At 40.8% G+C, this 15,022-nt stretch overlaps 1 protein-coding gene across 3 annotated transcripts in view; it reads left to right on the forward strand.

Annotated features, from left to right (window-relative positions):
- The window catches only part of CHD7 (chromodomain helicase DNA binding protein 7), a 190,595-nt gene that overhangs the window by 115,185 nt on the left and 60,388 nt on the right, over positions 1-15,022 (forward strand). For all 3 annotated transcript variants that reach the window (XM_055546063.1, XM_055546064.1, XM_055546065.1), the window contains exons 4-6: positions 3,223-3,364; positions 8,113-8,250; positions 9,297-9,362. In XM_055546063.1, coding sequence (XP_055402038.1) covers positions 3,223-3,364; positions 8,113-8,250; positions 9,297-9,362 — 346 coding nt within the window. The remainder of the gene's footprint in view (positions 1-3,222; positions 3,365-8,112; positions 8,251-9,296; positions 9,363-15,022) is intronic.

A 15,022-nucleotide genomic window follows, 5' to 3' on the forward strand; every position in this document is an offset into this window, starting at 1 on the left:
GCCCGGCCAAGGCCAGCACTGCAGCTGTTGGAGGCGCCGAGAGGTTATAGATCTGCGCCAAGTAGCCCAGGGGTCTCTTCCCCCACCTCATAGTGTCTGGTCAAGGGGTGTAGCGTCCTTGTTAATACCATTCCCGGAAGAGCTGCCCTCTCCATGTGCTCAAACTCTCTGGATTATAACTTGGAAGAGGAATGTGTATGTTTTGGTTTTGACATCACAAAAGATCAGTTTTGAACCTCACACATCTGAGTCCCGGCTGTGGCCCTGGGATTTGTGTCCTTTTTCCCGCAGTCTGGGTGTTGTGCCAGTCACGGTGGGATGTGATATGTGTCTACACTAAAGCAGTGGCTGCTGGGCTGCTCGTTTGTCTTTTGAGCTGGTGTTGAGCTCTGTTGATACGGGATGTCCCTTCTCTTCGAGTGGCTTAGATGAAGCGGTCACAATGTGTTGTGTCTTGTCCTTAAGTGTCCGCTGGTTATTCTGCCACAGTCAGAGAACAGTTCCCAGCCGTGGGTGCCAGGCACTGGAAAGATCAAGTCTTGGAGCAGGGTGTAATTAGTAACCTCATTTCGTAGATGAGTAAACTGAAGCTCAGGGAAAGACATAGGGAAATTTAAAGATGTATCCAGGATCACAGACAGGTTAGCAGTGACAAAGTTGGAACGTGAACTGAGGGCTGTCTGAAATCAGTGCTCTGATTACCCTCATTGGCTGGGGGAAAAAAAAAATTCTGATTCTGTTTTTTTGGGGGCAAAGCAGTTTTAATGTAACAGTTGAAAGTCCAAGTGAGCTTACTGCAAAATAGTGGCAAAGGCAATCTGATGTAAATAACTCTCTCTGGTCCTTGATTGTCGTGTGTTGGGGTGACATGAAGACTTTGTAGCATTTGACTTCTTCATGTGTTCCTGGTTTATATGTTGATGTCATGAGAAGATGTTAGCAAGGAAACGCTTAGCTGCCTCTGAGCAGTATGAACAACACAGGATCTACTGAGATTAGAAATCCTTCAGTCATTGGAGCTGGGGTGGGCACTTCCCTGGGCTGCCGGCGTTCTGTCCGTGCACTTGGAGGGGTCCTGTCCGACCTCGGGTGGTCTCAGAGCTTCCATGGGGCGCGTCCCCAGCCAAGGACAGATGGAAAAGCATGCGCACGTCTCTTCTTCGGCAGATTGACATCTCCTCAGACCTGGGCTCCAGCAGGCTCCGGGACAGCGAGCCTTTCTCTCCTGGAGGATGGTTCACCCTGGGTGCAGTAACCCCACTAAATCAAATGGTGTCCTGCGCTCCAGGGTGGAGAGGGCACGGGCAGAGGACAAGCCGCCAACTTGCTTTACCTGGCAGCTGTTCAACTCTGTGACAGGCCTACCTCTGATTAAACAAATTTGAGAAATATGTAAAGTTTTGGAAGCAGTTTTGCACTGATTTGATAAAAGAAACCACAAAACACTGCAGCGCAGGTGTTGAGAATGTTTGAAAGCTGATTGAGGGAAGCAGATGGCTTTAGTCAGTGGCATCCAGCCAAAAGAGCAGGTGCTGGTCATGTGACCGCTGGTTACCAGGGTAATCTGATTGCTCTTGGCGTGCAGATGAAAGGAAAGGGGCCCAGCGTTCAGCTGTAGTATTGTATAATTTGTGGCAGTTAGAGCGGAAATAAATGCTGGGAATGGAGCCTCATAGTAGGGGAGACTGCTGTCCATGGGTAGCATAAACACTGGGATAGTTGGATGAGGAACTCTTGTATGGATTTTTTTTTTTTAATTTAAAAAATATTATGCTTTCTGTGGATCTTTCGGGGGCCTAAAGTTTTTAGGACACTGCCTTTTTTTTTTTTTTAATCAAAAATAAGTCTGTAAACCGAACTGCTGTTTGCTATAATCTTGAATCGTTGTAAGTTTTTTCCTTATGTGGCTATTTACTAGGCTAAGATATTAACACCACAAAATAAAAAACAAGCTCTGAGGATTTGAAAATGACTACTTTAGTATTATCAAATATCTTATTTATTCGTTACAAAAATCCCTTTTAGGTGTGCAATTATATTAACACATACTTTTGAAATATTTTACATGACATGTGCTTTACTGAAATTAAAGCATGTAGGTATCCTGGCCTCTTTTCCTTTTGTAATAGTTGGGACTGAAACAAAAATGCTACTTAATGCATTCTGGCAGCATATTTTTTTTAGGAATTTACAAGCTCAAACTTTTTAAAGGTTTTTGAAATGTATCTTTTGTTTGCAATGGTAAAAAGTAATAGTTACTGAGGTTGGATTGTTTTAAATGTTGGATAATAAATGATAATAAACAATGTTAGGAAACCTTGAGGCTGGTTTGGAAATTGCTGTGAAAGGTGGCACTCAGAGTGCATTCTAAAAGAATGGCAAATAAAGGTTCTAAACGTGATGGTAGACTTAAATTTAAAATCTTTTTTTCTTTTTCTTACAGTTCATTCTTGTCTTTTGACTTTGGTAACATTCAAATCCTGTTAACCTTTGATGGAAACGTGCTATGGATTGTGAACTTGAATTATTGGGGTCACTCTGCTATGTTTTTGTATTTTGGAGACCTAGCTTTTGAAAAACAGGCTATTGTGACACCTTAAAAAAAACGCCTAGCACCAAAATAAAGCTTATATTTACTTAAGAACACAGCATTAAATAAAACTGTGTAGAAGAGGAAATTGTTATATATTTTGTTATATTTTAAAAGATTATAACTTGGATTAAAATGTAGCTGAATGATGTAAAAGAGGACATAGAATACTACTGGTCAAGAAAAGGACTTAGGAGTATTTAAAGCTGTCTGCAGGAGATACGAAGAAATGATCATTATGTTCTAGCTTTCCTTGAAAGTTTTAAAAACACAGTCTGGTGCCTTAAAAACTTGATAGCAAAACAACTTCTTAATCTGATTTTTCATCAGGGCTCGCTGTATTGGCAGAGACTGTTCATTGTCTCGATGAACAAATGTACTCTGTGTGACTATTAGCAGTTTTTGCATGCCGTTTCTTTTTAATTAGGTCAGATATTTGCCAAGGTCATGGGTATGGGGTTTTGCTGTAAAAATTAATTGAGAGTAAGTACTGTAACTCTCGATGGCCAACATGCATTGATTTATCCACGGTGATTGATACTTCGGGGATGTTTGTGTGGGAAACAGAGGCATGGGGCGTGTGGACAGCCTCATGAAAAAGTGAACACTAAGTGATCCACTTTGAATTCTAGTAATAAGAAACCTGATGCAGAAGCAAGTGCTTTGAAGAAAAAGGTCAACAAGGGAAAAACAGAAGGTTCTGAAAATTCAGACTTGGACAAAACGCCCCCACCATCCCCTCCTCCCGAAGATGATGAAGACCCAGGTGTTCAGGTAATACCTTTATTCTGATCCTGAGCCGTGGTTGTTGAGCGTGGGTAACTTTAGCTGCATATCAAGTGCACTGGACCTACCTGTCTTTGTTATAGAGCTGCTGTAAAGATGGGTTTTTGTTGTCTGGAACATTATATCCATTGTGATGAGATCTGGGCGGCCTGCCCGAAATTAAACTCCTGACTTCATGGTTTTGCCATCTTTGACTCTCTGATAAATAAAACAGGCTCTTTACATTTATTTCTGTGAAGGTATCTTTTGATGTTTATGTATATGTTAGTGTTAATGTATTCTTAATATATTGGTTCATTAAGAGCTTTATCCACATTTCTAAATTTCTCCTAAGTTTGGTTCCCTGTCAATTATATTGCAGAACAAAGTTGAAGATGTAATCTGTACCTCATCTTAAGGTTTCTGACATCCGACGGTCAGAGTCGAGATGTGTTTGTGTAATACTAAAGTTTCTGTGAACCAGCTGAGTGACTTTCTGGATGGCAGCTCTGCACGATTGTCCAGTGTTAGGTTCTCCTGACTTTTGGACAGTTTTATAGGAATCAGTCGAAAGACTGGCCCTGAAATAAACATCAGGAATTCACGTTCTTGCGTATAAAGCATACTGCCTCCACTGAGAGGACTGTAAGTAAGGGATCCCTCCACGTGACTGTTGAACATTATTTCCTTGTTACGTTCCCTGGAAGCATGCCAGCGTGGTCCTCTGGGGTGCCTGGGAACGTGGCTTCTGTGAATGACATCTCCGCTGTCAAGGAGCAGTTACTGAGCGTCCTGCCAGGATAGAAAGCAGCCCCTGGAAGCAAGTTTGACCTTTTCTAATGGTTTGGTGCATATTCAGAACTCCTTGTACCTACTAATTTGCTTCAAAGTTAGAAACAAAATACTTGCAATATACAGCTCTGTGCTAAAGAATTTCAGATAGCTTTTGTTTGTGTGTGTGTGTTTAACTAGAACTCTCTGTTACCGATAAAGTCACAGAATGGCCTAACCTAAGAGGACCTGAAAGGGGGAAAGAGAGAATGAATGAATGAATGTGTGTCAGTGAAAGGATATGGGGGAGGTGAGTAGATATTTTAATTGTTTAGGGAGTTTTAAGCTATTTTTAATGATTTTGAGTTTAATTTTTATGCTCACAGGTAGTTTTTTTCCCCCTGAATTGTCTTTGCTTAAACTAGGACCTTCATGTAGTAGTATTTAGACAATATGAAGACGACTTTCACACAGGTCAAGAAAATTCTGTAGTTCTTTCACAAACACTACTGAATCTTAAAAATCCATTTGTATTACTGCAGACCCAAATGGGCTTTATGAAATACCAGTGTTTTGTGTTTTTTTTCCCCCTTCTGCATTTCTCTTATAGAAAATGCTAATCAATGCAAAGGGACATCGATGCATCCTTTCTCACTGGCTGGTGCTGAACTGTCCTGGGCTGCACAGCTGAAGTCAGTAACCACACAAGTCACTCTTTCTCAGTGTCCCTCCTGTGTCTCCGCACAGGAAGTGATGCTGCCTGCTGGTTTGTTGTGTTTCTTCCTGTTGCACACGCTTCAGTAAAGGGCATGTAGTTCTTGAGTTTTATGATTGATTTGTTTAAACTCCAGTAAATGCCATGTCTTATTTTTTCTTTTACCCAACTGAAAATTGTGTCACAAAGTACTGCCACAGTGAAATTGTGACAACGCATTTGAATCTCCTCTTCAGTATACCTATTTTAGCTATAAGGAAATTCTTAAAACAGTCTAAGTTTAACAAGTTATTTTTGTGTTAATTCAAAAGTTTTGAGCTTTAAGTGCAATTCTTACATTTTATTTTGATCCCCTGTCAATCTTTTTTTTTTCTTTTTTAATTGAAGGATAATTGCTTTACAGAATTTTGTTGTTTTCTCTCAAACATCAACTGAATCAGCCATACTCCCCAAATCTTTTAAATAATAATCTAAGAGATCTTAAAGAAGCCTATTATGTAATAAATTATTTTCTGTTGGGAAATTGGAAAAGGAACCTTGATACCCAAAATAAATGAACTTAAGATCAGTTATTATTTAGAAGGAGAGAAGCCATATAACATTTAAACAGTTCAGAAAATTGAGTTCTAACTCTATATTTTTTTTACCCTTATGTAAGACAAAGTTGATATGAGGAGAAACTTTGATTATGAAAGTTATATTCACCATACATACATTTCTATATGAAAAAAAAAGTCCCTCTGTCTTATTGCACTGGAACATTTCTTCATTATCAAAGTGGGGTTTAAAGTGGATTTGTTTTAGACTCTGTCCAAGGACGTTTAGTTACTTGCACTGAAAGAATCCTAGGGCAGAGTGGCCCCAGCCACGGAAACCTGATAAAGCATCACAGATGTGTCATTCGTAGCACGTTCTCCTTACAGTAATGACATAAAGATGAAAATAAAGATTAATCCGTTTCCATTTAGCGAAATTGATACATCAAATGAAATACAGAGATTATGCTAAATCTCACCAAATTAAAATGTTGTTCCTGATAATAGGCTCTTGCATCTTAAAGAAATTGACAGCCAGAAGTGGGAGGTGATAAAATGAGGCAGAAGAGGAGTTACTTCAGATGAGCTGTGGGAAGAGAGGAAGGAGGCTGTGTAATGCAGCCTGGCTTTAGAGCCTCACTGCTTCCTGACCTTCCTTGCAAAAGTGGAGCTAGTTGCTGATGACCGTAATGCTACTAATTGCCTTTAGCATTAGCATGTTTTGAATGCACCATTTTGAATGCTTCCAGTGAATTTCCTTCTATGATCGTCACAGCATACTTATGAGGCAGCTACTACCATTACCCCTGTTCTACAGATCGGGAAACTGAGGTCCCTAAAACAATGCATTTAAGGTCACACAGTGAGAGACCAGGCTCATTCTCATGGGGACACACAGTGCCAGGGCTCACAAGGTGACGTGGGGCAGGATGGGCTGTGGCAGGACCCCCGCTGGCCTCTGTGTCACCTCCACATGGAATTGGTTATTCCGGAGAGGAGAGGGAGGTCAAAGGAGAAAGTCAGAATTTGGATGCCCCCCCAACTCCCCCCAATACCTAGATGTAGAGCTAAAAGTTCACAGTCTCCAATGACCCATCTGATGCTCCTGTTGTAACAGTTGTATTGTGAGCAGCCTCCCACCCCCTTTTGAGAGCAAGGGAATCACAGACTTAATACAGTAAAATGCAGTGGGTCCCGTTCTATGGTACAGGGTGTTGGAGCTTGGTGGTCCCGACTTGGACCCTGTCGGGCTCTGGCCCATACCTCCTGAGGTCCATGTGGTGGGGTGATTTGCTTCTCTCTGCCTTACTGTCCCAACTTAAAAAAACTTGCAAGGCTCTTCAGAAAGTTTTTCTTCATAACTCTTAGAAAGCAGTTTGTATCAGTGTTACTTTTCTCCGTATTCTTTTTATTCTGTATGCTTTGCCAGCTCATCTGTAATAGTCTTGCCTTGGTCAGTGATTTAAAAGTTACACAAGTCATTTTAGAGTTAGCTTAGATTTTATCACGTACACACATTAATGAGAAAGTTATTTATCTCCATTTTTAATTAATAGACAAACCTATTTGTATATCAAAAAGGTCAAGCAGTCTAGAATTGTTTTGAACGAAAAGTGCAGAATCTTTCCTTCCGCTGCATTTATTTCACTCCCCAGAATTAATAGCTTTAACAGTTTGTTGTGTCTTTTCAGATTTTTTTCCTATTATTGAAAACATGCACATACACATTAATTTTTTTTAAACAAATATTCATTGGGTCATAGGAAAGTCAACAAGATGTGCAGTGTGTTTCTCTGGAGGAGTTAATATATTGATGGGCCACACATGCAGATAGATACACAAGGTTTTTCTAATCTTAGAATTGTAAGCAACCAATTGTTATGTGACTTGCTTTTCTTTTTAGTTAATCATTTGTCTTCTGGATGCATCCTGTAGCTTCCTAGGAGTTTGCTTGCCAGGATGAGTGGGCAGGTTTTACATTTTGACCACACTGGTCCTGCAAAAGTGTATTAGATTCTACTTTGACCACTGGATGAGACAGCATCTTGCCAGTGTTCCTACTAATACTGTTAACAGTCCTTTGCATTTTAATTAGTGCAGTCCAAATTTTTAAAAGTAAAGTTCCTTATCATAGTTGCTCATTATAAATTCTGCCATTCAGTCCTTCATCTCTTCAGAAATGTTCAAACTGTTTCTTTTAGGACCAAGATTAAAATGCACACCTTCTATTTAAATGGACCTCTGAAATCTTATTGGTACCTTGGATAATAATCTAACTGTAGTTATATAGAACTTTATAATTCACAAAGTATCTTCTAATGCCTTCAGTTTTTTTAGACTTTTTATCATGGAAAAAAAATTTTTTTTAAATATACAAAAATAGGATGGCCTAATGAAGTCTTATATATCCACCACCCAGCTTCAGTATTGCCTTCACTTTTGAGCAACTCACCACCTGAATGAGGAGGAAGATGTGTTGTTACTACCGTTGCGCAGTTAAAGGCCACGTAGCCGGAAGTGGCAGGACCTTGACCTGCCAGGTGTCTGACTTCAGATTAACCCCTTTCCCATCATATTTGTTGCCAATGTGATGTCTTGTGTGATTTACAAGGTTACAGTCACTGACTTTTCTTTAAGATCATTGTTGTTTTATGATATAAATATACCCTTGCCATTCTAAGAAACAGTAGTAAGCATCAGCTTTCTAAGCCCTCCCGGGTGGGTTTTTGTTTTAGAAACGACGGTCCAGCAGGCAAGTGAAGAGAAAGCGATACACCGAGGACTTGGAGTTCAAGATCTCTGATGAGGAGGCCGATGACGCAGATGCTGCTGGGAGAGACTCCCCCTCCACCACCTCACAGTCAGAGCCACAGGTGAGCGACCAGGTGTGCGGGGTTCCCGCGTACATTTCAAAGAATAGGCTGGAGATTTTATAGCTGGTATCTGAGAAGTTCATTTGAAGTGTTGGACATCCATCTCGTGTTGGTGAACACACTTTGGGAAATCAGTGGTTTAGAAGCAGGTTTTTTAAAAAACCCTGTTCACTGAAATTTATTTTAGTGTGAGCCTGTGATACACAATTTGACACCGCTTTGGAGAATTGATGGTCCCTGTTGAGGATGAGTCAGAGCTGGGCTGCAGGGAGACTGAATTTCCCTTCGAGAGTTCAGTGCTGTATAGCTTCTGGGACTTTAATAAGCCACTCAGGCTTGTCTCCTGCTGCTCAGCATCATAAGAACCCCTTTATGAAATTACTGCCATGTAGTACCCAGCAGGGCATACTTTATTCTCCATGCAATGTAAATGATGGATAAAAGAGCTTATAAAATATGGGTAGTGATGGAGGATTGATTATTGTGAAGATCTTTCCCCCTCCCCCCTCTCTTTTAAAGTCCTCTTCCTACCATCACTGTGCTTTAATTAACAAACTGGTAACCCACTGAAAAATATATTAAATGCAGTTTTGTAGTTCATTTGGTAATTTGCACTCTGTCAGGCTGTTCTGTAACGTTTTGTGTGACCTCTGTAGATCAAAGCTGCCTACAATAACAGAATGATGAGTATATTTACCCCATGGGTCCAGACAGGGAGAAGTCAGGTCTTTGCCATCATGCAGAGATCATTTCTCTTGGCAGCTGGAGTTTTTGAATGCTCCTTGGCTTTGGGGACCCATGCTAGTCCACGCAATTAAACCACATAATCACGAAGTAATAAACACAGATCTTCCATTTTGCCTTTCTGTAGAGGGAGATTTTTGTTCTTTTCAATCGTGTTTCCCACTGGTGATCCTGCCCAGTGATTTAAAGGGTATGAATTTAAAGGGTTTGGAGGGAGATGCAAAAGGGAATGGTTTCTCACTTTTATAGCTTAGAATGACATGCTCTCCGTTTGCAGTCATTCCTTCTGCTTTATTGTTTAGGAATCTGTTGATGCAGATGGTCCAGTGGTAGAAAAAATTATGAGCAGTCGTTCAGTAAAAAAACAGGTAAGCGCCATGTGGAGTCATCAAAACTTGTGGTGTGGGTGTGACTCAAAATTATTTTTTGTTTTACATTTTCCTTTTAAAAATTTCACCATTGTAAAATAAAACTTCTGCTGATGGTTCTAATCCTGTCTAATTGATATCAGTCCAATATCAATCTTTGGGATATTCAACCCCAAATGAAATTAAAATGTATCAGTCAGTGCTTTACTACCGCATTTAGAATAGGCAGGAACTCAAAACATCTCAAAAGAAATGTATAGGACTCATAGGCTGCCTATTTCATAAATATTATTCATAAAAAATCATAGACATGAATCTGTCATCTCTCTTAGGAAGGTCCCTACTCCCACTCCCCAACCCTGCAAGCTCTCTTTATCATTTTAGCAAGTAGCTGTTTTCTCATACTTTTCACAGCATTTTTTCATGTGCAGTTGAATTCTAATTTCTTTTTTTGCTTGTTTGTTTGATGGAGGATTTTGTTTGTTTGTTTGTTTCAGTCGTGCCTTGTAGCGCGTGGGATCCTAGTTTCCCTAACTAAGGATCGAACCTGTACCACCTAGAGTGAAAGAGCAGAGTCTTAACCACTGGACTGCCAGGAAGTCCTTTCATATGCAATTGAAATATTCCCTAGTATTTCTTTTTTGTTACTGCAGAAGTGAAATACTGAAATATTTTCAGTATAATTTTTGAAGATAATATACCTTATCCTTCCAAATTGTTTGAAATTCTTGTTGATTCCTGAAGGCGAGCCCTAAGTATCCTCTGTTAGCCTGGTGCCCTTGTCCCTGAGGGGCACACACACTGTGACAATGAATTCCAGGAACACTGCATCTGTTACTGATGGAGACTCCCTGTCAACCTTTCCCGTTTTCCATCAGTTTGAGAAAATGCTTTAGTCTGAAGGAGTACATAGGCATCCAGGTCATTTACATGTTCTAGCAAACGGTGTTTGGTTTGTTTGTCTCTAGAGATGGTCTCCTTTAGGTATAAGTGTCTGTCTTCTGGCTTGAATCATCATCAAGTGCACAGTTATTTCTTTTTCTTTGCTTTCAAGGTGTGTGGAAGTATAGCCTCATTGTTTTAATGTGTAAAATAAGCCTTTTTTTTTTCCTGGGGGGAAAAAAAAAGTTAAGTGTATACAAAGTGTAACTTCCAGTGAGAGAGATGAGGAGTGGAGGAATTACAAGATTTAAAGTGAACTCCTGGGTTTATCAAATAGGAAATATTTAAGAACCTCTTGATGAAGGTAAAATCTTTGAAAAGGTTGGCTTAAAACTCAGCATTCAAAAAATCATTCAGCGTTCAAAAAGCGAAGGTCATGGCATCCATTCCCATCGCTTCATGGTAAACAGATAGGGAAAAAGCGGAAACAGTAACAGATTTTATTTTCTTGGACTCCAAAATCACTGCTGATGATGACTGCAGCCACAAAATTAAAAGATGCTTGCACCTTGGAAGAAAAGCTATGACAAACCTAGATAATATATTGAAAGGCAGAGATACCCCTTTGCCAACAAAGGTCTGTATAGTCCAAGCTGTGCTTTTTCCAGGAAGCATGTACAGATGTGAGAGTTGGACCATAAGGAAGGCTGAGCACCAAAGAATTGATGCTTTCAAATTGTGTTGCTGGAGAAGACTCTTGAGAATACCTTGGACAGCAAGGAGATCAAACCAGTCAATCCTAAAGATCAAGCCTGAATGCTCATTGGAAGGACTGTTGCTAAAGCTGAAGCTCCAGTACTTTGACCACCTGATGTGAAGAGCTGATTCTTTGGAAAAGACCCTGATGCTGGGAAAGATTGAGGACAGGATGAAAAGGGAGCGACAGAGGATGAGGTGGTTGGATGGCATCACCAACTCAATTGACCTGAGTTTGAGCAAACTCAGGGAGATAGTGAAGGACAGGGAAGCCTGGTATGCTACAGTTCAGGAGGTCACAAAGAGTCGGACACAGCTTAGTGACTTAACAACAACTCTTCAAATACTTTCTAGAGATCCTTGAAATGGTATTGTGCCAGTGGTAAATTCTTCTTTGCCTTTGCTCCAGTACTGTTTTGCTGTTCTATTGTGTTATTCAAGGCATAGATTTTTATCAGAAGATAGCATTCTAGTTCATATGAAAATAAAAGCAACATGTCAGGATATTTTCAAGATGGTGCAGAGAGCTCTGCTGGGCGATGCTGAGCCAGAGTATTCAGTCAGACAGAGAGACACAGCCCAGCTCACTGCAATGAAATGGAACGGATATTTTATTACCAACCGAGGGTGTCATCGGATCAAAATCCCATGCACAGAATGTGTATGTGTGGCTGAGTCTCTTCCCTGTTCACCTGAAACTGTCACGACATTGTTCATCGGCTATATCCCAATACAAAATAAAAAGTTAAAAAAAAAGATATTTTCAAAATGAGTGTAGAGAATGAAGATATATGGAATTACCTAGCTGGTGACTCTTTGACCTTGAGAATTTCCTGTCTGATGAATATAAGATCTCAACCAAATTTCACTCCTGTTCAAGCAGAAATGAGCACTATTAACCTAATTAGAAAGGTTGTGTTTTAGTGCTTCTAATGACTCTAGAATTGTTAATTTGTGAATTGTAGATATATGGCAGAATGTAAATGCTTGACATACTATAAAGCATAATCCCCTTCACCGAATTGAAGTGACTTGTTTGAGTAAATAGCCTGTGGTTTACATGGGATATATTAATTTTCATTCAATTGATAGTGCTTTGGTAGGCATAGTCAGCAGGTTTGGGGGTTGCAAATTATAATCAGGTCTATTACTCAGAGCTACTTAGACTATACATGATGGAGGGCATTGCTTTTTCTTTCTGTCTTGCCCACTATAGGGCTGGTTTTTTCCTTCTTTCCTACCCTTGAAAGAAAGCTACCCCCAGTTTAGGAATAGGTATTACTACCATTTAGAGATGACCAGGCTCATCTTATCACCAGAGATTAAAAATCACTGTAATTGTATTTGAGGGTAGTAGAGTGTTTGTTGAATTGGTGAATTTTAGGATGAAGAAAAGTAATGGGAAATTTTCTCTGGAAGGAGAGATATGCCTTGAGGTATGATTTAAAATAAGAAATATGGAGCTCATTGACTTGCTTGTAGATTACTGGTATTTCATAAAGGGCAATAAAAAACCATCAGAAAATTGTAAACATTAGCAGGTACTCACTTTTTAAACTGCTTATGTTCTCGAAATAGTTACTTTAGTTATCAGCCTTAGTAACAGTGGAGCCAAGTGTGGCAAATAGAAACAAAAGGAAATTTGAGATTTTCCTGTGGATTCTAGCTGGCCTGGCCAGTCCGTTTCCTATTACCTTGAATAATTGAGGATGTGGCTGTGAGAAGGTGCCTTTGTCTCCCCCTGGCAGCACTGTGGAAGGTGTGAGGGCTGCAGAGCTGCCCCTGGGTGGTGCTGACACGTAGTGGGGACTCAGGTAATGGTTTTTACAATCCGCTGACCTCATCCCTGTAGCTTCTGAAGGGTCACCCCTTATGATGGAGCCATACAAACGCACAGAACTCATCTGGCAGAACTTCCTTAGTTCAGCACCTCGTGTTACATGGGGATGGCTCAGGCATTTATGTTGTTCTGGACCCACATTGGGTTTTCCCTGATGACTCAGTGGTAAAGAACTCACCTGCTAAAGCAGGAGACACCGGTTCAACCCCTGGGTAGAGAAGACTCCTGGAGAAGGAAATGGCAACCCACTCTAGTATTCTTCCTGGGAAATCCCATGGACAGGGGAGCCTGGCAGGCTGCAGTCCAGGGTCACAAAAGTGTTAGACATGACTAAGCTACTAAACAACAACAACAAACCCAAATGCACAAGCGTGAGACCCAGTAGAAGGAACATAGGTGGTACTTGTATTTGAATATTGAGATAGGTTTAAGAATGGACTTTTGGATTGTGTAAAGGTTAATTCTCTTTGCACAGTGAGTCATAGTATAGCCCTTTCTGCCTTGAGCCATCTGTCCTTGGGGGAAAACAATTCAAATCTTTTTGTATCAGAAAGTCAAAAACAGTTTTGAAAGTGAATTCTGTATTTATGATGTCCTATTTTCTTCCTAAGTAAACCATGATTTGATACCTCTGATGGAGTACACAGTAGGTTGGGCCAGAAGAAAGAATGGATTTATTGTTACTTTTATCAAGGCACTTTCTCATTCTTTTCTGCATTATTTAATAAGATTTCCACCTTTTCACCCTAAAGTTTAGCTTTGTTTCCTCAATGCAACTGCTTAATTTAGTAATAGGGTGTTTGGGAAAGGTCTTGCAGGCTTGGATTATCATTTGCTGAATGGCTGTTTTAGAATCCAGGTGGCTGAGGAGTCGATTTATGCCTGGTTAAGGTTCTGTTTCATGGCAACAGTGGGACAAGTATAACTTAATATATTTGGAACTTTCAATTTCAAGTGAATAATAAAGATTTTGATAGACTACTCTAGGCGTCTAATAAAAGGATAAACATATTTCTCAAAACTAGTCTACTGAGTATGTAAAATTACTTCAGAGCACTCTCAAATTTACTGGTAACTGTCCTAGAGATAATGGGTTGGCCAGAAAGTTGGTGGGGGTTTTCCATCATAAGATTATGGAAAAACCCCAAAGGCCCTTTTGGACTAACCCGGTCAGTTTGAGTGTTTTGTGTGTATGTGTGTGCATGCACAGTAGTGGTGCCTGGGCTCAGTTGTTCATCGGATATGCCCATTGAAGAAAGAGTTTTGAACATTGCAGGGTGAAGATAGGGGACTGGGGCTGTTTTCAACTGTCTTAAGAGTCTGGTCAAACTGACTGCCATTTAGTGAATAATTAAAAGGATGCCCCTGAGGGCTGATGAATTCACACACTTTTGTTCATTGTTTTGCTGTAAGTAAAACAGAAGAGGCCAGTGTAATTATATTTATATGATATGAAGGGAAAACAGTTCTATAGCTCTCCACCTGCAGTTCTGGAGCAGGGAGACAATCCACCTATAGTTCTGGGAGTGGGAAGAGGATCCACCTACAGTTTTGGGAGCAGGAAGAGGATCCACTTACAGTTCTGGAGCAGGAAGGCCATTCAGCTACAGTTCTGGAGCAGGGAGACGATCCACCTACAGTTCTGGAGCGGGAAGAGGATCCACCTACAGTTCTGGGAGCGGGAAGAGAATCTACCTACAGTTTTGGGAGCAGGAAGAGGATCTACCTACAGTTCTGGAGCGGGAGGAGGATCCACCTACAGTTCTGGGAGAGGGCAGAGGATCTACCTACAGTTTTGGGAGCAGGAAGAGGATCTACCTACTGTTCTGGAGCGGGAGGAGGATCCACCTACAGTTCTGGGATGGGGAAGAGGATCCACCCACTTTTCTGGGAGCAGGAAGAGGATCCACCCACAGTTCTGGGAGTGGGAAGAGGATCCACCCACAGTTCTGGGAGCGGGAAGAGGATCCACCCACAGTTCTGGGAGCGGGAAGAGGATCTACCTACAGTTCTGGGAGCGGGAAGAGGATCCACCTACAGTTTTGGGAGCAGGAAGATGATCCAACATGAATGGTCACTGAACAGAGCACAGAGTTCTAGTTCAGAACATCCCAAAGAACTGGGACCTGGAACAGTTCTGCACCTGCTCCAGCTGCTGCTCAGTGAGGTCTGGAACCCAATC

This window comes from Bubalus kerabau, chromosome 14 (genome assembly GCF_029407905.1).
Source record: "Bubalus kerabau isolate K-KA32 ecotype Philippines breed swamp buffalo chromosome 14, PCC_UOA_SB_1v2, whole genome shotgun sequence".
Taxonomy (NCBI): Eukaryota; Metazoa; Chordata; class Mammalia; order Artiodactyla; family Bovidae; genus Bubalus; species Bubalus kerabau.